Source organism: Mus musculus, chromosome 13 (genome assembly GCF_000001635.26).
Source record: "Mus musculus strain C57BL/6J chromosome 13, GRCm38.p6 C57BL/6J".
NCBI lineage: Eukaryota > Metazoa > Chordata > Mammalia > Rodentia > Muridae > Mus > Mus musculus.
This window is the reverse complement of record NC_000079.6, coordinates 23034338-23058957: the sequence shown is the minus strand read 5'-3', so window position 1 is coordinate 23058957 and position 24620 is coordinate 23034338. Positions and strand designations below refer to the sequence as shown.

Sequence of the window (24620 nt, the reverse complement as noted above, 5' to 3'; positions counted from 1 at the left end):
AGGGAAAAGACAATGGAAGGAGTGTGTATGTGTGTCCTTGGCTCCCCTGCCAGGTTCTGTTTGATACTCCTTCCATGACTGCTGAGATGTTTCCACTTTTCAGGTAGGAGCTGCAGTGAGCTGAAGGAGAACTTTGGTGAACATCACATAGGGCGCCTACAGGAGCCTCCCTGGGAAACCTACAGCATAGGGGACCAGGAGGATGAGGGCTCAGGGAACTTTCGTGATCCTTCTTGTTCCCCTGGGCTGGAGGCTGTGGAGTTCTAGGACCCAAAAGCTCACACTGCATGGGCTTCAGCAAGCAGCTCCTTTCTGGGCCCTCAGCATGGCAGTCCTTACATCATCACCTGAACTCCATGATCCTGAGCAGCAATGGGTGGATGGAGCCCATGCATGGCTGGTATTCAGGGAGTACAGTCACTTCGAAATCCCACATATTCTGTCTACACATTATTGGGTAAATCTAAGTGGGAACCAGCTGCTGTGGTGCAGTGTTCCTGAGCAGTTTGCACAGCCTGGATCTCAGGAACTGTCGTTCAACTGGAGCTTGTTTTCCAAACTCTGATGGCACTCTGAAAGATGACATTTCCCCTGTGCTTTCTTGTTTATTTTGTGACCACACATCAATGTCTTGAATGTATCTGTAAATGTTGTACGAGCTTTAGTCTTACCTGTTCTTTAGATATTGGGACCCTGCAATGCCAAGCACTTACTAGGGACAGTGAATTAGCTTCTGTCCCTGGTCATCTCTTCTTTGCAATCAGCCTTCAGATAAAGGACACTTTCTGACATCCTTCTTCTTCACTTGTTTTCCTGCTCTTTGGGTTAGGACAGCCTCTGGGACACAGTAAGTGCTTTTTAAATAAGTAGAGGAGTCAGTGATGGTGGAAGAGGAGAGGAAAGGTTTGTGGGTCCTTACAAGACTAAAACTCTAGCATTCAGAAAAATACAACTCTAATTCTAGGTGAATGCCCGCCCTCTTGTGTTCCCTGATGATGGATGCAGCAAGCTAAACAATTCATAGGAATGGTGGGATAGTGAGCTTCCCTGCCCCTTCCAGAGCCTGAACCAATCTTCAATTATCTAGAACAGGCTGCCTGAAAAACAACAACAAACCAAACAAAAACAAGACAAAAGAAATAAGCAAACAAAACCACAAAACAAAACCAAATCCAAAAACCCTCCATGAAACCAAAAAAAAAAAAGATAACCCAAACCTAACATTTATTATCTCATAACCAATTTATTGCTATGGTACATTAGAACGGCAAAGCACAGCAATTCCAATGTTTATAGCTTTGCTCACAAGGAACTAGGTGTGAAAAGGAAGTTCTTATTTTTCAGGGAACACAGCAGGGCTTAGAAACACGGGCATCTTTGATGATCAAGACAAAGGGGCTGAGACCAGCATAACTAAGAACTAAAAATGCTTTAATATTTAGTATTGTGGAATCATGTGTCACTGTAGAACCTATATATAAGGAGAAAATCAAATCTGCCCAATAAAAGAAAAGGAAACATGCCATGAGTGTGAGAACCCTCTGGGTAGCTCTGATTTCTGGCCTAGAATTATTTGCAGACCTGGAGCTGTGAAGATAGAGGACGCGGACATGATGTTTGTATAGATGTAGAGCCAATGACCCACTGCTCCATCCCATGAGACTCTGAAAATGACATCACGAAGAGCCATGAAAGAGAGGAACAGCCACTTAACTGTGGGCTTGGATGGTAGCATATAACAATATTCAGTAAACATCCCAATTTCAGACCTGTTCATGCTACTGCCTGGTGTGATATAGTGCAGCAAATTGGAGCTTATGAGGGAATTAAAGATCCAAAAGAGGAGTAGAAAGGCAATAACATGCCATGCTGTCTGTGGTTTGAGCTTTCTCCACAGTGTGGTCCTGGGACTGACGGTGACAGCCTGGACCATGCTGAGGAGACAGGTGGTGCAGATGGAGAGGCCACGGGCAACCCTTTCTAGATAAATTATAGTTTTACAACCAACATCACCTAGGAAGTTTCTGATGTAAAAAATTGTCGCTATGTCTCTGACCCCTATGCAATAAATAATGATTGTGTTTACAAAAGCCAAGTGGATGATAATGACATCTAAATTTTTTTTATCAGGACCTATGATGAAAGTATACAAATGTCTTACAAATAATATGATGTTTCCTAAAACTCCAAGTCCAGTAAGTGACAAGAAAATTATACTTTGGATGAGGTCACTCCAAATCATCTTCATGCCCAGAACTAGGAAAAACCTTTTGAGAAACACAAGGAAGTAAATATGATGTAGTTCATGCCTGTGGGTTTTCTGTTTTCTGTAGTGAAAAGAATAGTGTCTTATGTAAATGCTCAGAGATCCTTGCTTGTAAATACTTCATTTTCTTCTTGTGCCTTTTTTTCTTGCTTCTACTGACACAGAGATGATGTTGACAATTGGACATGAACACCATGCTGATGCCTTTACTGCCTTCACAGAAGATAGTTTTTTATATTCTTCATCTCTAAATGTTTTCTCATGAGAACGTCCAAACAATGTACAGCATCCTTCAGTTTATAAGCCATAATATTGAACATCAGATGCCTTCCTTCTCAGATCCTCTTTGTCATCTTCTACACATTCATCTCTCAAGCACACACTGAGCTAACAGAAAAATAGTTTCACTGATGAATTGTAATGCTTGCCCAAACAGTGTTGCTTTCCAGGTAAATCCATGTAGTTTTCTCTGTCTGCAATTCTGAATTGGCTTTGGCAATAACTAACAAATAGATTAATTGAAATGCCAAGCATCCTGAAGACAAGGTTGACAAAGTTCCAGTGCTTGGTCAGCCTGTACTGCCTTTGGTGGATATTTGCTCAACACCTTTTGCTGTACTTATGTTTCTTACTGTTAAAGGTCTCTCTTCGAAAGCTAGAGATGGGATAACAAAAACTCAGTGTAAACAAGAATGAAATTTCTGAAAGTTCCCTGGAAAAAACAGTTATGCAGAAAACTGAGTCCTTCCTAAAAACTTAGTACTTCAATAAACATTTAGATCATTAATTTGAGTATTGTTAGTAAGCATGAGATAGAGGATTTGAGAAGAATTATTAAAGAAGGAAAACTTAGGGGAAATCTGGAAGTTGACAAGCTGTAACTGAATTGCTAGGTTTTTAATGTTCGACAAGGAACTTTTATGAAGAGGAAAAGATTTTGATGATACAGCATAATGACAAGGCTTGGTACCTTCCTGAAGGCAAGAGTAAGCAGTTTAGGAATCCTGGTGTTTTTCTGTTCTTTACAGAATTGTAATAAAGATAGGAATCATACTGAAACAAGGGTTTCTGACAGAGACACAGAGGGGAGCATCTTGTCTCAGTGAACTCCCTGCCTTTCTGAACAGACTTGTCAGACCAGAGCTTTCATGACAGACTGATCCTGCTTAAGCAGAGGAACTGCACAATATTTTAAGAATCAAAGAAAAAGGCCTGTGCTCTTTTCTAAATATAAAAGAATTATAGAGGAAGGGAGGGAAGAGTTAAATATGGGCTAGAGACTGAACATTTGTGGAAAGCCAAGTGTGATATAATTGGTAGTAGAAAGTAACTCTTGATATATTAATCTTATACCAAACTGAAACAGAATCAAATTCAAATGCAGTCATTCTGTCTAGCATTTCTGAGACCACAAGGCACTATGATGCTAATCTTAAGGAAGAAGATATTGAGTTTAAAGAAAACTGATTTTATCATAACGTAAATTGTCAGTTCTCATAAAATTGCTGTTTGTTTGTTTTGTTCCTCTTCCAATATTCTTATCTAACCAAGGAAGACTTTAGAAGAAAATGTATATTGAAAAGCTGTGTAATAAATGAATAAAATTTCTGAGGACATGATCTTATGTATAAATAAATCCTGAAAGAGACAAAAGTTTTCATAGTAGGAAAAGCCATATAGAGATGTGCTTCTTCTCTGTCCTGTCTCTCAAGGAATGGCATCTCATGTCTGTTCCTTCCTTCCCTTTGCCATTCTTGCATCCATCCTTTTCCAGATCCTGCCTTCAGCTGAGGCTGGTCCCTGACAGATTAAGTAGGTAGAATTGTAGGTAGCTCATGTGGGTGTGATTAATTCTTGTTCCATATTATCTTATTTGTGGGATCATATTAAATGTAAGCTACCCCCTTACTTATGTGCTTTTTCTGATCATTCCCCAAGAACCTTCTCCCAAGGAAATATCAAATCTCAGCTCGCAGGTTAGGCATTGTTCTTCTGGACTGGAGCAGAAGCACTTCCTACCACTTTGATTTCGAAGGTTCATAAAATCAGTCATTTTTATCAGTCAGTAATGCTATACCCTATAAATGACAAACAATCTAGTACCTCATACTGATTCGGTTAATTTTTCACATGACATCTGTTTTCTGTATTCTCTTGTTTAAATTAAAGTGAGGATTAAACCATAAATATATTCATTGTGATTCTATTTTCTAAACTATAAACAATTTTATATTGGAACCTTAAGTCTATTTGTCTTCCACATTTTAGTTTTCTTTGCTGCTCAACAAATTTATCTGTGAATCATTTTCAGCTTCTCCTGAGCAGGTATAACACTCGCACTCACCCTCCAACAATGGTAGCTGTGATGTTCTCTTTCTGATCTGAGTCCAGCCGTGACCCTTCATAGCTCAGTGCTGCCCACAGATCACACATGTGTCTCCTACAATTTCCCTGAGCCCTCAGGAGTGTGTTGTCTGTTAGTCTGCTTATATTAACATCTCTGTGCTGAGAAGACCTGAGAGATGCTTTAGTACATATGTTACCTTGTGTAACCCTGTTATGGAATGCTTAAAAAATGACTTGTGCATAAATTGCTAACTGAGTGTTATGGCTGCACTGTCCTATGGAAATCACAGAGATGAGCTGAATGAGAAGATGTGCTGGTTGCTCTCATTCTTTAAAGCCCTCTGGAAGTCAGCCCACTTTTCCAGTAAGGTTTTCTGTGTTTCCTTGCATGCACAGGGGAAGTAAATTCCCATGTTCTCACAAATTCACTGACGATCTTTAAAAACCATTCTTCAATGTGGCTAATTTTTAGTTGTGTTATCTCTGTAATGTATATTTTTAAAAAATGTACCCCTTGCTGTTTTGAAATATCATAATATTTATTGAATTAAAGCTTTGTTTTCTGAATAGTTTCACCTCTACACTGAAAAATTATCCATTTACATTTATTCAATGAACTAACAGAGAGATATTTATATGAGTATTTTATTGTATTTTGTTTTAATTTTAGCTATTGTTGTGTGTGTGCATATATGCCTGGTACCACTTGTGTGTCTGGTGCCTTCAGAAGTCAGAATAAGGCATTAGATTCCTTGAACATTGAATTGTAGATGATGTTTGGCTGTCATGCAGGTGCTGAAAATTGAATCAGGGAATTCTGCAAAAGCAGTAAGTGCTTTTAACGACTGAGTCAGCTGTTCAATCCTCATATGTACATTTTAATCAGCTTTCACAAGCTTCTTCTCTCCAAGATGGTAGAATCAGTCATTTCAGTTAAATAAGGAATTTCTCACAAATGATGTGGTGGAGGGTTATACATATTCCAGAAGCTTGAGTGATACTAAAACATTAGTAATAGAAAGTTCAGGATTCACAAGAAGATGCTGTGTGAACACTAAGTGTGGATGTAAATTCTGTTTTCACTAATTCATATGTTCATCATTTTGAGCATATTATTTGGCTTTTATATAAACTATTTCATATGTAAATTATGTTTTGTGCAATATAGATAATATTTTATGGAGTCAATACCTAGGGAAGTGCCCAGTATGCTTTAAAGACAACTTTGATTATTAGATTATTAAAATTGATTATTAGAGTTAAATATAGACTCATGTCTACTTTATCTACAATTTTCATATGGTACAATTTACATTGGGTCTAAGAAAGGGTAAATTCACAAGAAATGAAATCATGGTAAAGAAAGAAGGAGTGCCATGCCCACAGGACTGACATCACTAGGAGTTACACAGTTCAGATCAAAGCTATCAGTCTTTGGAGGGAAAATCACCTAGATTGTGCAGAAGCTGTGGGAGCAATAGCTTCCTACTCCAGGCTGCACTGCAGGTGTCTCTGTCTCGTACACCTGCCTGTCTAGTGTAAGGAACAGTTCATGCCAACGACCACACATACTTTCCTTGTAGACATTGAAACAATTCTGGATTGAGTGGAATCCTGCCATTCTGCACCCCTCACAGTGACAGAGAGCCTACCTCCTTCTCTCCCACACATAAGTCTTCCACAAATTTCTTTCAGTGTAAAGGAGCCCAACTCCCATCGCATGTCAGCACTCACCTGCACAGTCTAGCAGGGCTCAGGTTGGGTGTCCTCACAGCACAGCTAAGCCCTGTTTATCAAACCCAAGTCCTTGTGTTCAAGTATCAGAATGTCCCCCCAGGAGTTTGGCTTCCTCAGGGAAAGGCTTTTCTGTCTTTATCCCTGAGAGCAGCTCTGCCTTCTCCCTGGTGCTCTGTCATTTGCTGAATCCAGAAACTTTATGATCCTATTTACAGTGCCTGTGGGTAAGAGGAAGAGTGGTGAATAGTGCCCAAGGGGTTCTGGCCCTTTGGTCTTAACTCCAGTATTGCCTCTTTCCCTCCATGTATCCTCAAACTAAGGACTGCTTTGATAACTCAAAGTGATCATTTTTGAATAATTTTAAAGCATATTATTTAGAAATAATAAAGTATCATTGAATAATTGAATAAGAACTATCTTCAGTGTTGTGTTTAGGACATAGTAATTAGGAGACTATGGCTCCTGGGGATTTAATTTTTTCTGATCTATTTTTGTTTTCTTATTTTTTTCATACAATATGTTTTGATCATGTTATTTCCACCATGTAATACCTTCCCTATCCCATATTCCACCCTACCCATCTAACTTTATGTTTGCTGTCTTGTGCTTTCCAACACAAATACAATAAAACAAAACAAACACCAGAAAGAAAAAATAATGAAAAGAATAAAAAAACACAAAACAAAACAAAAACAAAAACAAAAGCAAAACAAAAGGGGAACATGGATGATTTCCTTTTGTGTTAGAAAACTATACCTGGGCATGAGTCCTGATCTAGAGTGTGGTTGACTGTCACTTAGTGACATTTCACTGGAGAAAACGGATTGCCCCATTTCTAGTAGACATTAATTTCAAATAGATTCTTGGCTGGCAATTGTGTCTCCTTCCCCTTTTAGTACTTGGACCCACATCTAACTTGAGACTGTGTAAGTCTTGTGTGTGTTTCCTCAATTGATGTGTTTATAAAACGATAAGGAGATTTAGGGTATGCTCTATGGAGGTGTAGTCAGGTGTGGGGAAAGTGGGTGTCTCTAAGGGCCTATGCTGAGGCATCCCTTCCCCCTGAAGGACTAGCCACAGGACAATGGTATGGTATAGAATAGAACTTATTTAGGGCATGGGGAGGGGAGTTGAGAGGGAAATAGAAGCAGAAAAGGGAGAGAGAGAGAGTGAGAGTGAGAGAGTAAACAAGTAGAGGCTGGCCATGAGCACATGGAGAGAGAGGGTGCAAAGGAATGCAGAGTGATCAGGAGCAGGAACTCAAGAGCAAGAGAGAGAGGAGGGAGCAAGAAGCCCCTTTTATAGTGAGTCAGGTATACCTAGCTATTGCCAGGTAACTGTGGGTGAAGCTTAGACAGAATGCTAACATCAATCATCTTGAATTCGTATGTGCATCAGTCCTGCTGTATGAAGAAACTGTAATCTATCACCTCTGGCTCTTCCAATATTTCTGCTTCCTCTTCTGAACAGAGATCTCTGAGCCTTGAGGGGAGGGAGATGATGAAATCATCCCATTTAGGACCAAGTGCTTCAAAGTCTCTGCACATTGTCCAGTTGTGGATTTCTCTTTTAATCTCAACAACTGGAAGAAGAAGCTTCTCTGATGAAGACTGAGCAATACACTGATCTATGGGTATAGCAATATGTCACTAGGAGGTATTTTATTGCTATGTTCCTTTAGCAGAATAATTGTAGTAGATTTTCCCTTAGACCCATCTAGTCTCAAGGTCTTGGCCACTTTAGCAGTGTCAGGTATGGATTCGATCTCATGGAGTGGATCTTATATTCACTCGAACTGTGGTTGGTTACTTGAAATGTTTGTGTCACTGTTGCAGCAGTTCATAGTACAAGCATGTCACTGTTGTAGGGAGCATTGTTTGTAGCTGTGATATTGATGATAACTTTCCTCCTCTAGTGTTATGCAGACTACCTTCAAGCACCTTGAATGCTAGTCAGTAGGGGTGAAGCTTTTGGTTGGGAACCAAAGTGACTACTCTTGTTTGATGACATGTAGTACCTTCAGCAATAGATCCTTAGCACCAGGTTGTAGAGAGCAAACAATAGCTATAGTAACATCCTGTGATGTTTTGGGAGGGGTCATGGAACACCCTAGGTCAATGACTCAAGAAGATGTAACCCATTGCTGTTCTGTTCAGGAATTTTTCCCCCTGTGCCCGTGTCTTCGAGGCTTTCCCTCACTTTCTCCTCTATAAGTTTCACTGTCTCTGGTTTTATGTGGAGTACCTTGATCCACTTAGATTTGACCTTAGTACAAGGAGATAGGAATGGATCAATTTGCATTCTTCTACATGATAACCACCAGTTGTGCCAGCACCATTTGTTGAAAATGCTGTCTTTTTTCCACTGGATGGTTTTAGCTCCCTTGTCAAAGATCAAATAATCTTTTAGATCTGGTTCACCTCAAATAGGGTGATTGTTTCTAGCTACTTCTATTTAATACTTGCAAATTTCATTTTTCTTAACAGATCAATAATATTCCAATTTGTAAATGTACCATAGTCTCGTTATTCATTTGTCAGTTGATGGACATCTAAGCTATTTCCTGTTTCTGGGTATTATGAATAGGGCAGCAATGTACATGGATGAAAAAGTATTTCTGTAGCAAGTTGCAGAGTCTTTGTGCATAAGCACATGCTTGTGAGACCTAGATCTTGAGGTAATTAATTCTTGGCTTCTTGAGGAACCTCTACATTGATTTCTATACTCACTGCATGCATGTGCACACCCACTAATAATGAACAATTGTCTCTCTTTCTCAAAATCCTTGTCAGAATATATCAGTAAGCTTTTCATTGATATTGGTCATTCTGACTGGAGTAAGATGAAATCTTAAGTAATTTTGATTTGCATTTCCATGCTGTTTAAGTGTGTTTAACATTTCTTTTTTTTTTACTTTTATTTAATCTTGTTTTTTTTACACTTTAGATTTTACCCCCCTCACACTCTACCCTCTCCTTTGACTGTTCCACATCCCATATCTCCTCTCCTGCTCCACTCACATCTCCACAAGGATGTCTCCACCAACACACCCTGTACCTCACCAGACCTCCCCACTCCCTGGAGCCTCCAGTCTCTTGAGGGTTAGGTGTATCTTCTTTGACTGAACACACACCCGGCAGTCTCCTGCTTTATATTTGTTGGGGAACTTATATCAGCTAGTGTATGCTTCCTGGTTGGTGGTCCAGTGTCTAAGAGATATTGGGGATCCAGGTTAATTGAGACTGCTGGTCTTCCTAAAGGGTTGCCTTACTCCTTAGCTTCTTCCAGCTTTTCCCTAATTCAAACACAGGGGTCAACAACATCTGTCCATTGTTTGGGTGTAAATATCTGCATTTGACTCTTTCAGCAGCTTGTTGGGTCTTTTGGAGGGCAGTCATGATAGGCCCATTTTTGTGAGCACTCCATAGCTTCAGTAATAGTGTCAGGCCTTGGGGCCTCCCCTTGAGCTGGATCCCACTTTGGTCCTATCACTGGACCTCTTTTTTCTCAGGTCCTTTTCCATTTTTGTCTCTGCAGTTCTTTCAGACAGGAACAATTATGAGTCAGAATTTTTGACTGTGGAATGGCAACCCCATCCCTCACTTGATACCCTGGCTTTCTGCTGGAGGTGGGCTCTACCAGTTCCCTCTCCCCACTATAGGGTGTTTCATCTAAGGTCCCTTCCTTTAATCCCGAGAGTCTCTACTTCTCAGGTATCTACTACATTCTGGAGAGTTCCCCTAACTTCCACCTCCTGAGAGTACCTGTTTCCATTCTTTGTGCTGGCCCTAAGGACTTCAGTCCTTTTCCCCCACCCAATACCTGATCATGTTTCACTCTTCCCCTCCCTGTCCCATTTCCCACCCTGATCCCTCCCTCCCTCTCTCCTCCTCTGATTGCTTTCTTCACCCTCTCAAGTGGAATTAAGGTGTCCTCACTTGGGCCCTTCAACTTGTTAACCTGTTTGAGTTCTGTGGACTGTATCCTGGGTATTCTGTGTGTGGGTTTTTTTTTTTTTTTGCGCGGGGGGTGGGGGGCTAATATCCACTTATTAGTGAGCACATACCATGAATGTCCTTTTGAGTCTGAGTTACATCACTCAGGATGATATTTTCTAGTTCGATCCATTTGCCTGTAAAACTCAGGATGTCTTCGTTCTTAATAGCTGAGAAGTATTCCATTGTGTAAATGAACCACATTTTCTGTATCCATTATTTTGTCGTGGGACATCTGGGTTGTTTCCAGCTTCTGTATATCACAAACAAGGCCACTATGAACATAGTGAAACATGTGCCCCTGTGGCATGGTGGGACATCTTTTGGATATATGCCCAAGAGTGGTATAGCTGGGTCTTCAGGTAGGTTTATTTTCAATTTTCTGAGGAATCGCCAGATTGTTTTCTAGAGTGGTTGTACCAGTTTGCAACCCCACCAGCAATGGAGAGTGTTCATCTTTCTCCACATCCTCAACATGTGCTGTCACCTGAGTTTTTTTTTATTTTAGTCATTCTGATTGGTGTAAGGTAGAATCTCAAGATCGTTTTGATATGCATTTCCCTGATCATGTACTTCAAACATTTCTTTAAGTGCTTCTCAGTCATTTGAGATTCCTCTGTTGTGAATTCTCTGTTTAGTTCTAAACCCCATTTTTGATTGGTGTGTTTGGATTTTTGGTGGTTAGCTTCTTGAGTTCTTTATATATTCTGGATATTAACCCTTTATTGAATGTGGGGTTAGTGAAGATTTTTTTTTTCCCATACAAATCTTTCACTTGTTTGGTTAGAGTTGCTCCAAGATATTTTATATTATTTGTGGTTATTGTGAAGGGAGTTGTTTCTCTAATTTCTTTCTCAGTCTGTTTATCATTTGTATAAAGGAAGGCTACTGATTTATTTGAATTACTGAAGTTGTTTATCAGCTGCAGGAGTTCTCTGGTAGAATTTTTAGGGTTGCTTATGTATACTATCATATCATCTGCAAATAGTGATACCTTTATTTCTTCTTTGCCAATTTGTATTCCCTTGACCTGTTTTTGTTGTCTTATTGTTCTAACACTTCAAGTATGATATTGAATAGATATATGGAGTATGGGCATCCTTATCTTGTCCCGATTTTAGTGGGACTGCTTCAAGAATATCTCCATTTAATTTGATATTGGCTGTTGGTTTCCAGTAAATTCTTTTATTATGTTTAGGCATGGGACTTCCTGATCTCTCCAATACTTTGAACCTTAAGGAGTGTTGTATTTTGTCAAGTGCTTTTTCTGCATCTGAGATGATCATGTGATTTTTTTCCTTTGTGTTTCTTTATATAGTGGATTATGTTAATAGATTTTCGTATATTGAACCAACCTTGCACACCTGGAGTGAAGCCTACTTGATCATGGTGAATGATGGTTTTGATGTGTCCTTGGATTCAGTTTGTGAGAATTTTATTGAGTATGTTTACATCAATATTCAGAAGCAAAATTGGTCTGAAAAATTTTTTGTTGCATCCGTGTGTGGTTTAAGTATCAGAGTAATTATAGCTTCATAAAATGAATTAGGTACTGTTAATTATGTTGTGATTTTATGGAATAGTTTGAGGAATATCGCTATTAGATCTTCTTTGTAGGTCTGGTAGAATTCTGCACTAAAGCTGTCTGGCCTTGGCTTTTTTTTTTTTTTTTTTTTTTTTTTTTTTTTTTTTGGTTGGGTGGTTTTTAATGACTTCTTCTATTTTTTTTAGGCCATATGAGCCTGTTTAGTTTGCCAGCTCTTGAGTGAACTTTGGCATGTGGTATCTGTCTAGAAAACCATCCATTTCATCTCGATTTTTCCAATTTTGTTGAATATAGGCTTTTTAAAAAGTGTGTCTCAGCCATTTGTGTTTCATCATCTGAGAACTCTGTATATCAATAGTTCTCAACCTGTGGTTCACAGTCTATTTGGCAAACCTCTATGACTAAAAATATTTACAATATAATTCATAACAACAGCAAAAGTTATAGTTATGAAGCATCAACAAAAATAATTTTATGGCTGGGGTTACAACAACATGAACTGTATTAAAGGGTCACAGCATTAGGAAGGTTGAGAGCCACTGTTTTATATAGTTCTTTTTCCTCCTTTTAAATTGAGTTATTTGTTTTTTATTTTATTGTTATAATCTTTATTCTTCTCTAATACAATACATCCCGACTGCAGCCTTCCCTTCCATTCCTTCCACTTCACCTTCCCTCTTCTACAGATTCACTGCTCCTTTGTTCTTTTTCAAAAAAGAGCATTCCAGTGATATCAGCTGAACATGGCATAAAAGATGTTATTTATATTTTGATGTCCAGTTATTTTTAGTTCTTTGTATCATCTACATACTAACCCACTGTCAGATGTATAACTGGTAAAGCTCTTTCCCCATTCTATAGATTCCCACTTTGACTGAATAATAGTGGCATTTCTCTATAGAGCTTTCCAGCTTCAAGAGGATCCATTTATTAATTGTTGGTCTTAATACTTGTGCAACTTGTCTTCTGTTTAGGAAAGCATTTTCCATGCCAATAAACCTATTTCTTACCTTTTCTTCTATCAGTTTCAGCACATCAAGTAAGTCTTATGTTTAGATATTTTATTCCATTTGCAGTTGATTTTTTAGGGTGGTAAACATAAATCTGTATTCATTTTTCTACATGCAGCCATACAGTTTGACCATCCTTTGTTGAAGGTGCTCTCTTTGTGTGCTTTGAGCTTTACTAATGTGTCTTTAATGAATGTGATTGCCCTTGTATTTGGAGCATAGATATTCAGAATTGAGAGTTCCTCTTGGAGGATTTTAACTTTGATGACTATGAAGTGTCCCTCCTTGTCTTTTTTGATAACTTTGAGTTGGAAGTTGATCTTATTCAATATTAGAATGGCTGCTCCAGCTTGTTTCTTCAGACAATTTCTTGGAAAATTGTTTTCCAGCCTTTCATTCTGAGGTAGTGTCTGTCTTTTTCCCTGAGATGGGTTTTCTGTAAGCAGCAAAATGTTGGGTCCTTTTTGTGTAACCAGTCTGTTAGTCTATGTCTTTTTAATGGGGAACTGAGTCCATTTATATTAAGAGATATTAAGGAAAAGTAATTGTTGCTTCCTAATATTTTTGTTGTTAGAGTTGGCATTCTGTTTTTGTGGCTGTCTTCTTTTACATTTGTTGAAGGATTACTTTCTTGCTTTTTCTAAGGTGTGGTTTCCGTCCTTGTATTTTTTTTTTCTGTTATTATCCTTTGAAGGTCTGGATTTGTGGAAAGATAATGAGTGAATTTGGTTTTGTCATGGAATACTTTAGTGTATGGTAATTGAAATTTTGGCTGGGTATAGTAGCCTGGGCTGGCATTTGTGTTCTCTTAATGTCTGTATAACATCTGTCCAGGATCTTCTGGCTTTCATAGTCTCTGGTGAAAAGTCTGGTGTAATTCTGATAGGCCTGCCTTTATCTGTTACTTGACCTTTTTCCCTTACTGCTTTTAATATTCTATCTTTATTTAGTGCATTTGTTGTTCTGATTATTATGTGTCAGGAGGTATTTCTTCTCTGGTCCCATCTATTTGGAGTTCTGTAGGCTTCTTGTATGTTCATGGGCATGTCTTTCTTTAGGTTTGGGAAATTTTCTTCTGTAATTTTGTTGAAGATATTTGCTGGCTCTTTAAGTTGAACATCTTCATTCTCATCTACTCCTATTATTTGTAGGTTTGGTCTTCTCATTTTGTCCTGGATTTCCTGGATATTTTGAGTTAGGATCTTTTTGTATTTTGCATTTTCTTTGATTGTTGTGCCCATGTTCTCTATGGAATCTTCTGCACCTGAGATTCTCTCTTTCATTTCTTGTATTCTGTTGCTGATGCTGGCATCTATGGTTCCAGATTTCTTTCCTAGGGTTTCTATCTCCAGCGTTGCCTCACTTTGGGTTTTCTTTATTGTGTCTACTTTCCTTTTTAGGTCTAGTATGGTTTTGTTCATTTCCATCACCTGTTTGGATGTGTTTTCCTGTTTTTCTTTAAGGACTTCTACCTGTTTGGATGTGTTTTCGTGTTTTTCTTTAAGGACTTGTAACTCTTTAGCAGTGTTTACCTGTATTTCTTTAAGTGAGTTATTAAAGTCCTTCTTGATGTCCTCTACCATCATCATGAGATATGCTTTTAAATCCGGGTCCAGGTTTTCAGGTGTGTTGGGGTGCCCAGGACTGGGTGAGGTGGGAGTGCTGCTTTTTGATGATGGTGAGTGGTCTTGGTTTCTGTTAGTAAGATTCTTACGTTTCCCTACATCATCAGTTAATCTCTGGAGTTAGTTGTTATAGTTGTCTCTGGTTAGAGCTTGTTCCTCCTGTGATTCTGTTAGTCTTTATCAGCAGACCCGGGAGACTAGCTCTCTCTTGAGTTTCAGTGGTCTGAGCACTCTCTGCAGGCAAGCTCTCCTCTTGCAGGGAAGGTGCACAGATATCTGGCATTCAGAACTGCCTCCTGGCAGAAGATGAAGGCCTGAAACAGAAGTTGTTAGCTTCTGTATTCCACATTCTCACCTACACAGACTAGTCTCGGAGGGATCCAGGAACCAAGATGACTTCCCCAGGTGCTCCAGCAAAGCCCTCCTGGGCAGGGAAGACACCTGTCCTCTGGCAGGGATGGTGCCCAGATGTCTGGAGCCTGAAACGGGGTCTGCCTCAGAAGCTGTCCTCTAGGGACCTTGGTGGTGTCCTCCGATTCCTCCCCCAGGAGACCTGGTGCTGGTGCCGACCAGAAGGGACTTGTGACCCTGGTCAGGCCAGGTTTTCTGCTTCCCTAATGCTGGTCCCGCGCGATTGGACTGGAACAGAAGTTGTGTTCCCCTCACCGGTGGTCCTAAGATTGCGTTGAGAGACCTCTTGGGACCTTGGGGGTGTCTGCCAACTCTGAGCCCAAGGTGATCCATAAATGTTCCTTTCTTTAATGTTTGCCTTACTTCCGACCACCATCATTTAAAAATAATAAAAGCAACACCATTTTCTACTCTAATATAGTTCCCCAAATCATTTTACCTACGTATTTCCAGATTTCTGGAAAGAACCAGATTGTTCTCATCAAACTGAGATGCCTAATAGAAGATAGAGCTTCTAGATTATGTTTAAATTAGTTCTTTAAAATGCATGCACCAATGTCCATGAGCTGACTTTAAAGAGAAAAAACTAAAACTCAGAAAATACCTCCTGGTTTTCTCCCACAACTTGCCACTCTCTCAGAGCTTTTTGTGCACATGTGTGTCCTGTGATAATTTAAACAGTTAGCAGGTTATTAGTATGGCTGTTATTTACATCTCTGGGGCCCAGAAATGACCTTGTTTCCTGCTAAGAACAGACACAAAAGTCAGGGTGTTCACAAAGGTTACCGTTGCTGGAACATGCTAGATACACTAGAGTTGGCTTCCTAAAGAATCTTCAGAATATGATTTTAATTACTGCTTTGTAAATGCCTAAAGTAGGAGTCCCAAGATCACACAGTTAATATGTGGTAGGAACTTGGTATACCTGGGGTCTGCCTGACTTTTCGGTGTTCCCACACCAGTGATCTGCGTAATGCTTTGGACATCCTCTGTCCTCTTCTCACTATCCTCTTCTCTTCTCTCTTTTAGAAGTGCAAGATTCATTCAGTGAACCTGGCATAAGATTGATGATACATCTGGGCAAAAAGTTGCCCAGGGCAATGGACACTATATCAACAGTCAGTGGTCAAGTCCAAGGCTTCCATAGCCTTCCCCAGCCAAGGCAACAAAATACAGAATCCAATGACAGTACTTATGTTCTCTCATGTAGCCTGACTTCACAAGGCTACACACCAAGAGCAGCCTCACAGGGTCTGTTATTGATAATTAGGATGTGCACACCTTCAAGACACTTGGGACCACCCTGTGTCAGGAGTCAGGAGACCTCTTTGTGGCTAATATGAATGTTCCAACCACCTGTCTATCAGCCTACTAGATTCCTAGAACATTCACATTGGACAAGAAGCACATTGTCATGGCAGTGGCCACTCCTGGAGACTAAGCTATAGCTCCCCCATTATGGCTCTGCAAGCCAAGTCAGGCAAAAATACCTTGATGGGTCATCCCTTAGCAAAGACCTCCAGTCAGCAAAAATAGCAGATCTGTAGCTGCTACTATACCCAGGCACAATAATTTTCCTGCAATGGACAACTGCTGACACCACCGAGGTCAGTGTAATCTGGAGCTGAGACCAGAGGGCCAGGGGTGGGGTGGTCTAGGCCCTTAGTCATTGTTATCCCTTCGTCACCCCCAGGCCAAAGTAAACTTAAGGAGTACTAGATTCATGGATTCAAGTTGAAGCATCTTCTGTGCAATCTCCTTAGCAGCTGATGCCCCACCTAGATATCAATATGACACCTACCACGGCAGAAGTGTAGATAGCTTACCACCTAGCTATCTATATCACACCTACCATGGCAGAAGTGTAGATAGCTTACCACCTAGCTATCTATATCACACCTACCATGGCAGAAGTGTAGATAGCTTACCACCTAGCTATCTATATCACACCTACCATGGCAGAAGTGTAGATAGCTTACCACCTAGCTATCTATATCACACCTACCATGGCAGAAGTGTAGATAGCTTACCACCTAGCTATCTATATCACACCTACCATGGCAGAAGTGTAGATAGCTTACCACCTAGCTATCTATATCACACCTACCATGGCAGAAGTGTAGATAGCTTACCACCTAGCTATCTATATCACACCTACCATGGCAGAAGTGTAGATAGCTTACCACCTAGCTATCTATATCACACCTACCATGGCAGAAGTGTAGATAGCTTACCACCTAGCTATCTATATCACACCTACCATGGCAGAAGTGTAGATAGCTTACCACCTAGCTATCTATATCACACCTACCATGGCAGAAGTGTAGATAGCTTACCACCTAGCTATCAATATGACACTTACCACGGCAGAAGTGTAGATAGCTTACCACCTAGCTATCTATATTACACCTACCACCTACCATGGCAGAACTGTAGATAGCTTACCACCTAGCTATCTATATCACACCTACCATGGCAGAAGTGTAGATAGCTTACCCCCTAGCTATCAATATGACACCTACCATGGCAGAACTGTAGATAGCTTACCACCTAGCTATCTATATCACACCTACCATGGCAGAAGTGTAGATAGCTTACCACCTAGCTATCTATATCACACCTACCATGGCAGAAGTGTAGATAGCTTACCACCTAGCTATCTATATCACACCTACCATGGAGAAGTGTAGATAGCTTACCACCTAGCTATCTATATCACACCTACCATGGCAGAAGTGTAGATAGCTTACCACCTAGCTATCTATATCACACCTACCATGGCAGAAGTGTAGATAGCTTACCACCTAGCTATCAATATGACACCTACCATGGCAGAAGTGTAGATAGCTTACCACCTAGCTATCTATATCACACCTACCATGGCAGAAGTGTAGATAGCTTACCCCCTAGCTATCTATATCACACCTACCATGGCAGAAGTGTAGATAGCTTACCACCTAGCTATCAATATGACACCTACCATGGCAGAAGTGTAGCAGATTCTATCTTGGAGATGTTGATTTTTCTGGGTTTGGAGGCTCAAATAATACTATTTTATGTATTTAAAACTAAAACCAAAAAATGTAAAAAACAAATCTAGAAGATCAGCAATGTTAAAGAAAATAATACAAAATGAGATCTTCAGGATATTTTCATGTCATAAAAAAATCTCTGGTTGGAGTCTGAACTTGGACTTGAAGCTGCTAAGTTCTGTGCTCACTTATCACAGAAGAATTCCAGCTCTGCATAAACCCTCTGTTCAGTGAGCTCTCTTTATATCTTGCAAAACCTTCTCATCCCCTTGCTGAGACAATAGCATAGATTGCCTCAGGTCTATGGGGTCAAGGACCCTGCTTAGGACTCTGCACTCAGTCAGGTTGCCTGAGCAGTCACCCTGTGCTTTGGAACTGTATATCACATACATAACACATTCCTGCCCTTCAAAGCTCAGTTCTTATAGGAAAAAGAAAAACGACATATATAATTAGTATAAATGTCATTACCAAAGTATTCCCTGAGGTTAGAGTGGGCTAAGTGGGAGGTATTAGAAGAACCCAGAGCTAAAGTCAGGAGGCACACTGCAGATGCCCACACTGGCACAGACATGAATATCAGGAGAATGGCCAAAATGGACAGGGACGGGAGAGTCAACATGGGATCAGCATGAGTATAAACCCTCTTCCTTCATCAGAGCTTCTTCCTGTGAGACCCAGATACTCATGGATTAGGCTGTTAAAATTACCTAGTTTTACTCTTTGTTATAGCTAAACCAAGTATCTGCATCCCTTGTTCCCAGTGGCACTCACAGCCCAGCTCCAAAGGAGAGTACTGGCAGTGTGGACTTCCATCTGGGCTTCCCAAGCCCTCACTGAAAAATAGCTGGAGGTTGGGAATGAGTGAATCCACCCCACTAACCACATGGGATATAAGTCTACTTTCTTCCACTTTTTAGCATTCTCTGCTATTCATCAAATTTATCTGTGAATGACTTTCAGCTTCTCCTAAGCAAGTGTAACACTGACACTCTGACATGAGAATACATGTGGTGTTCTCTTCCTAATCTGATTCCAGCCATGAGTCTTCATAGCTCAGTGCTGCCCACAGGTCACACATATATCCCTACAGTTCCTTGAACCCTCAGGACTGTGGTATCTGTTAATCTTCTCATATCATCCTCTCTGTGCAGAGAAGACCTGAGAGATGCTTTAGTATGTCAATTACCTTGTATATCTGTATTATGGAATCAAACTAGAGGGTATAGTCAGGAGAGTGGCTCTTGAGGGGTTATGAGGTGGTATTGAAGTGAGAAGTCTGAGGTTTGATTTCTGGCATCCAAGTGAACTTGAATTTAGAAAGCAGAATAGCAGCAGCAGTAACAACGACAACAGCAACACCTGAAATGCCAGCAAGTTTCTGCAACTAATTTCTAGTTTCTCTAGGCCCATCCTTCTCCATCTACATTTTTATGGTATGAACCTCCTCAGGGATCCACTTGGTCTCCATGAGAGCATTTAGGAAAAAGTAAAGAGAATGTATGGACAAGATAAATATTGGATTTTCTGGCAGACCTATGTCAAGAGTGATGTGGTCATGGGTCACCTTGAAACAGAGTGGCTATATTTCCTACAGAATACATTTGCTCACAGTCACATATACTCACAGCTGAAGTGTAGAGTAGCAGTTTCCCTTCTAGGGCTGGCAATGGGACCTGTAAGGTTCTATTATTGGATGCTATACAGATTCTAGGGATGCTATCTAGATTCTAGGCTCCAGTTCGTTCTGCGATAGTTGCATTTATTGTTGTGAAGTATATAGGAGGTGGAAGCTTGATTGAGAGTTGGGATCATGCTTTCTACAGCTTTTGGGTTTTCTCCCATGTTGGAGCCAGAGTTTCTAGATGCAGCTGTGTTTTTGTTTTCCATACTCCTATGAATAACGATGTGCCCACATGATCCAAGCAAACTAATTCACTCAGCTCAAATTGGATGGGACCAATTCTATACACATTTTTATCTTATTTGAGGTGAACAACTGTTTTCTAATATTTTCTTAGGAGAAGTCATATGATATGGAGAAAATCAGGGAGAAGGCAGGGAAACTCTGAGCAGCTGCAAATTAATATTTCTGATTGTATGGAGGAACCAGCCAAAAGCAGGGTTCAGAAATGGAGGTTGTTTTTGAGAGCTGTAGGCGACATACCTCACACTAAAGGCTTTATTATCTTTTGTATTTTCATCCCACCTATTAATAAAATCCTGTGATATTTGTCTACAAGAAGCTGACTTATTTCTTTTAGTATAAAGTCCTATGGGACTATGCTAGTTACATGAAATGTGTCCAGCATGAAGAAATGATAAAGTTTGAGGTGATTTTTTGGGCGGGGAGTGGGGGGTGGGTTCGAGACAGGGTATCTCTGTGTAGCCCTGGCTGTCCTGGAACTCACTCTGTAGACCAGGCTGGCCTCAAACTCAGAAATCTGCCTGCCTCTGCCTCCCGAGTGTTGGGATTAAAGGTGTGCGCCACCATGCCTGGCTTCTTTTTTTTTTTTTTTTTTTTTGAGGTGATGTTTATACTAATCCAATTGTTAAATCTCTTTCTTGTTTCCCCAAGAGCATCCTTGAGACTTGTTTCCAGGCTGCCTTTACTATCCCTTCTGAATTTAGTCATGACTATTTCCATTATGTATTAAAATTTTAATTTATGTTCCAACCAAGATTTTGTCTTATTTTATCCAATATCCTCTGTTGTTCAGTGAGAAGGATAAAATAGCAACTCTATGAAGACCTTTTGCCTTCATGCTCTATCAAAAAGTATTCATTTCTTATCTTTCATTTTTAAATTTTTAAAATTAAATTTAGAATTTATTAAGTATGTTCCTGTGTGTCCATATGTGCATCTCAGCATGCATGCAGAGGTCAGGGGACAGCATGTGGGAGTCAGTTTTCTCTTTCAGAGACAGATCAGGCTGTCTGGATACCAGGAGGTGCTTTTACTCACTGAGTCATCTCTCTATAGATTCATTCCTATCTATTCTTAATACTGGACAAACTCTTCATCACTCAGATTAAACACAACTTTCTTCATGCCTTCTCTATGTTCTCACATCACTTCCTTTTGAGTCAAATTACACAGACTGATTTAGAATATGTTGGTTTGTCTGGTTCTTTATGTCAGACACTTAGACAAGGGCTTTAATATAAGAGCCATAAGAATAACATGAGCCTCTAGATGGTCCATCCTTTCGTCACAGCTCCAAACTTTGTCTCTTTAACTCCTTCCATGGGTGTTTTGTTCCCAATTTTAAGATGGGGCAAAGTGTCCACACTTTGGTCTTCATTCTTCTTGAGTTTCATGCATTTAACAAACTGTATCTTATATCTTGGGTATCCTAAGTTTCTGGGCCAATATCCACTTATCAGTGAGTACATATTGTGTGAGTTCCTTTGTGATTGGGTTACCTTACTCAGGATGATGCCCTCCAGGTCCATCTATTTGCCTAGGAATTTCATAAATTCATTCTTTTTAATATCTGAGGATCTATCCCATAATCAGCTTCTAAACCCTGACACCATTGCATACACTAGCAAGATTTTGCTGAAAGGACCCAGATAGAGCTGTCTCTTGTGAGACTATTCCAGGGCCTAGCAAACATAGAAGTGGATGCTCACAGCCAGCTATTGGATGGACCACAGGGTCCCCAATGGAGGAGCTAGAGAAAGTACCCAAGGAGCTAAAGGGATCTGCAATCCTATAGGAGGAACAACAATATGAAATAACCAGTACCCCCCCTGGAGCTCGTGTCTCTAGCTGCATATGAATCAGAAAATGGCCTAGTCAGCCATCAGTGGAAAGAGAGGCCCATTCATCATGCAGACTTTATATGCCTCAATACAGGGGAATGACAGGGCCAAGAAGTGAAAGTGGGTGGGTGGGGGAGCGTGTGGGGGACTTTTGGGATAGCATTGGAAATGTAAATGAAATAAATATCCAATTAAAAAAATAAAACAACTTTTAAATTTAAAAAAAAGACTAACATGAGCAGTGGATGTTACCTATAGACAAGTCACAGAAAGATTAGGAGGTAGAGGGATGGTCAAAATTCTTGTTTCTCTTATAGAGAACTCCATTTCCTCACTCAACACCCACATCATAGGACACTCATGACAGCTTGTAGCTTTAGCTCCTTGGGACCTAAAACTCTCTTACAGCCTGTACAGGTGCCTGTACAAATGTGGCATATACTCACACAGACAAATTAACTTAAATAAAAATAAATATATTAGAAAAACAAGATATTTAATAATCTGCAGCACATTACAATGCACATCATTTACTTAAAAGTCTTGAATATTTTGTATAGACATGCAAAAAGAAAGTGCCTATTCATATTGTAAAGTACATCCATGATGAACCCATAGTGTTCATAAGAAGTTATCAGATATGACAGATAATTTTTCAAAATAAGGCATATCTTTGCCACTAACCACACTGCAATATCATGCTCAATGATTATGTCAATAATTTTTTAAAATAATCAGTCCATCAGATTACTAGAACCATTTCAATAACATTGCATTGACCCTATTTAAGAAATTAAGCAAGGAATCCTTCATTGAAATGAATGTAGAGTCAGATCCAACTCAAATGAGCTGAATAGTGCTATGGAGAGTCCTTGGGCATCAACAAAGGGCAGTGGCTAACAAGTCTTGGTCTGCTTCAGTCATTTATTAATTCATCTTGGAAAAAGGCAATCCCACATTTTAAAATCAACATAGGAAGTATAGACAAATATAAAATGAAACTTCACTGTTTGTTAACTAGTTTATCCCATATCTGTAGTCTTTATTCCTGTAGAGAACCTTCAGGAATATAACACCAACGAAATGTTTCAGGTCATTTAAACTCTGTGACTGGTTCATTGGTCTCCTCTTGATTGAATGTACAGTACATATCAATTTTTCACAGTTCTGTAAATCTTTTCTTTGGATGGACAGAAACTTTGAAGTAGCCTAAAATAGCCCCATTGTACAAATATTTAGCAAACACAAATAAGGTAAAAATGTAAGAAAATTTTGAACATGATTACCTTAGTATGAATTTTAATAAAGTTTATGAACTTGATTTGCATGTTTCAAGTCATGGTAGTAGTACTGCCAGTTTTACAAATCCTAGTTAAATGTTTGTTTGTTTTTTTTTTTTTTTCTTTTTGTGCTGGAGTGAGGGCTCAGCTAAGAGCACTATTCGATTTCAGAGAACCCAGGTTAAATTCATAGCAACTACATATTACTTTAGAACCATCTGTCAAATCTAGTCAGTCAGAGGGCATTTGGTGATATCTTCTAGCTTGAATATGCCCCAGGCATTCACATGTTGCATAGTCATAAATGCAGGCACACTATTCATACAGTAAATTAATACAAAAAGGTTAAAAAAAAATAAAGTCCCTTAGAAGGTAGCCAATGGAGAATGAGATATCAATATTATTGTAATTTGCTAAGATTAACCTCAGTGCAAGGCTTGAGTAACCAAGATTATTAGTTGAGAAAAACACATGCCTAAACTACTGTGTGGGATTTTGTCTTACCCACAGTGTTGCAGAACTGAGAGTTTCTTCTTCCTTGTTGAACATATAAATGAGAGACAATTTCTCAGTTTCTTCAACTGAGCATGACAACATTCAAACAGAAGCCCATCCCTGTGAATCAGCACCAGGGGACTAAACGTTGCATAACCAAGGGTCAAAAGTTCTCGAGGATTTACTGTCAAGGTTTTGTCCCTTGAGGAGAGACTTAAAACTAGAGAAAAGGCACAATCAGTCCAGTAGAAGAAAACAAAACAGAGCATCAGAAGGAGGACACTCTGGGCAGCTCTCAGCTCAGGGGGAGTTCTGTAGAGAAGCTTGGAGTTCTGAAGGTAGAGGACATGCTGGTGGTGCTTGTGGAGAAGAAATACCATGTAGCCACTGGCCCCTCCCATGGCACCCTGAAACACTGCATCTCTCAGGACCATGAGAGGGAGAACAATCCATTTGATTTTCTGACTTGGTAACATAAAATAACAATAGTTGTCATCACTCTTAAGTTGTGATATATTCAGTCTTGTACTTGTGATGGAATTGATTAGGTTCATACTTATTAATGCATTGAGTATCCAAAAGAACAGGAAGAATGGAAGGATGTGCCGTACAGACTTTGGCCTGAGCCTCCTCCATCCAGATGCTCTGGGGCTGATGATGATGGCCTGGACCACAGTGAGGAGACTGCTGGTGCAGAGGGAGAGGCCATGGGCCACCCTCTCCATGTAAACAATGATCTTACAGCCTAAGTTATTTAGGAAGTTTCTCAAACCAAAAGCTACAATAGTCTTTTGCAATCCTTTTGTAAGAAGGATTATGATGTTTGTAAAAGCCAAGTGGATGAGAATAAGGTGTACGGATTTCTTCTCAGGGCTTCCCCACCAACTGAGCATAAAATTCACAGAAACAAACATGTTCCCCAGAATGCCAAGCATGGTCATGAAGAGAAAAAGTATTTTCTTAATTAACTTCCAAATCATTTCTTCCTTCCTTGTATGCAGGATGAAAATACATTTTAAAGAAAGCATCAGTAATGCTAGACATGGGTCTGAGCACCACAGTTGGTATAATAGCATTTTCTTGTGTTCAAGAGGCAGTGGTAGACGCAT

At 39.8% G+C, this 24620-nt stretch overlaps 1 protein-coding gene and 2 pseudogenes across 1 annotated transcript; 1 reads left to right on the top strand and 2 right to left on the bottom strand.

The window, feature by feature from the left end:
• On the bottom strand, nucleotides 1341–2248 carry Vmn1r-ps126 (vomeronasal 1 receptor, pseudogene 126; annotated as a pseudogene).
• Gm19153 (predicted gene, 19153) lies at nucleotides 15964–16545 on the top strand (annotated as a pseudogene).
• Nucleotides 23517–24620, bottom strand: Vmn1r214 (vomeronasal 1 receptor 214). Its single transcript, NM_134214.1, has one exon. The coding sequence runs from the start codon at nucleotides 24618–24620 to the stop codon at nucleotides 23517–23519; it is 1104 nt and encodes a 367-aa protein (NP_598975.1).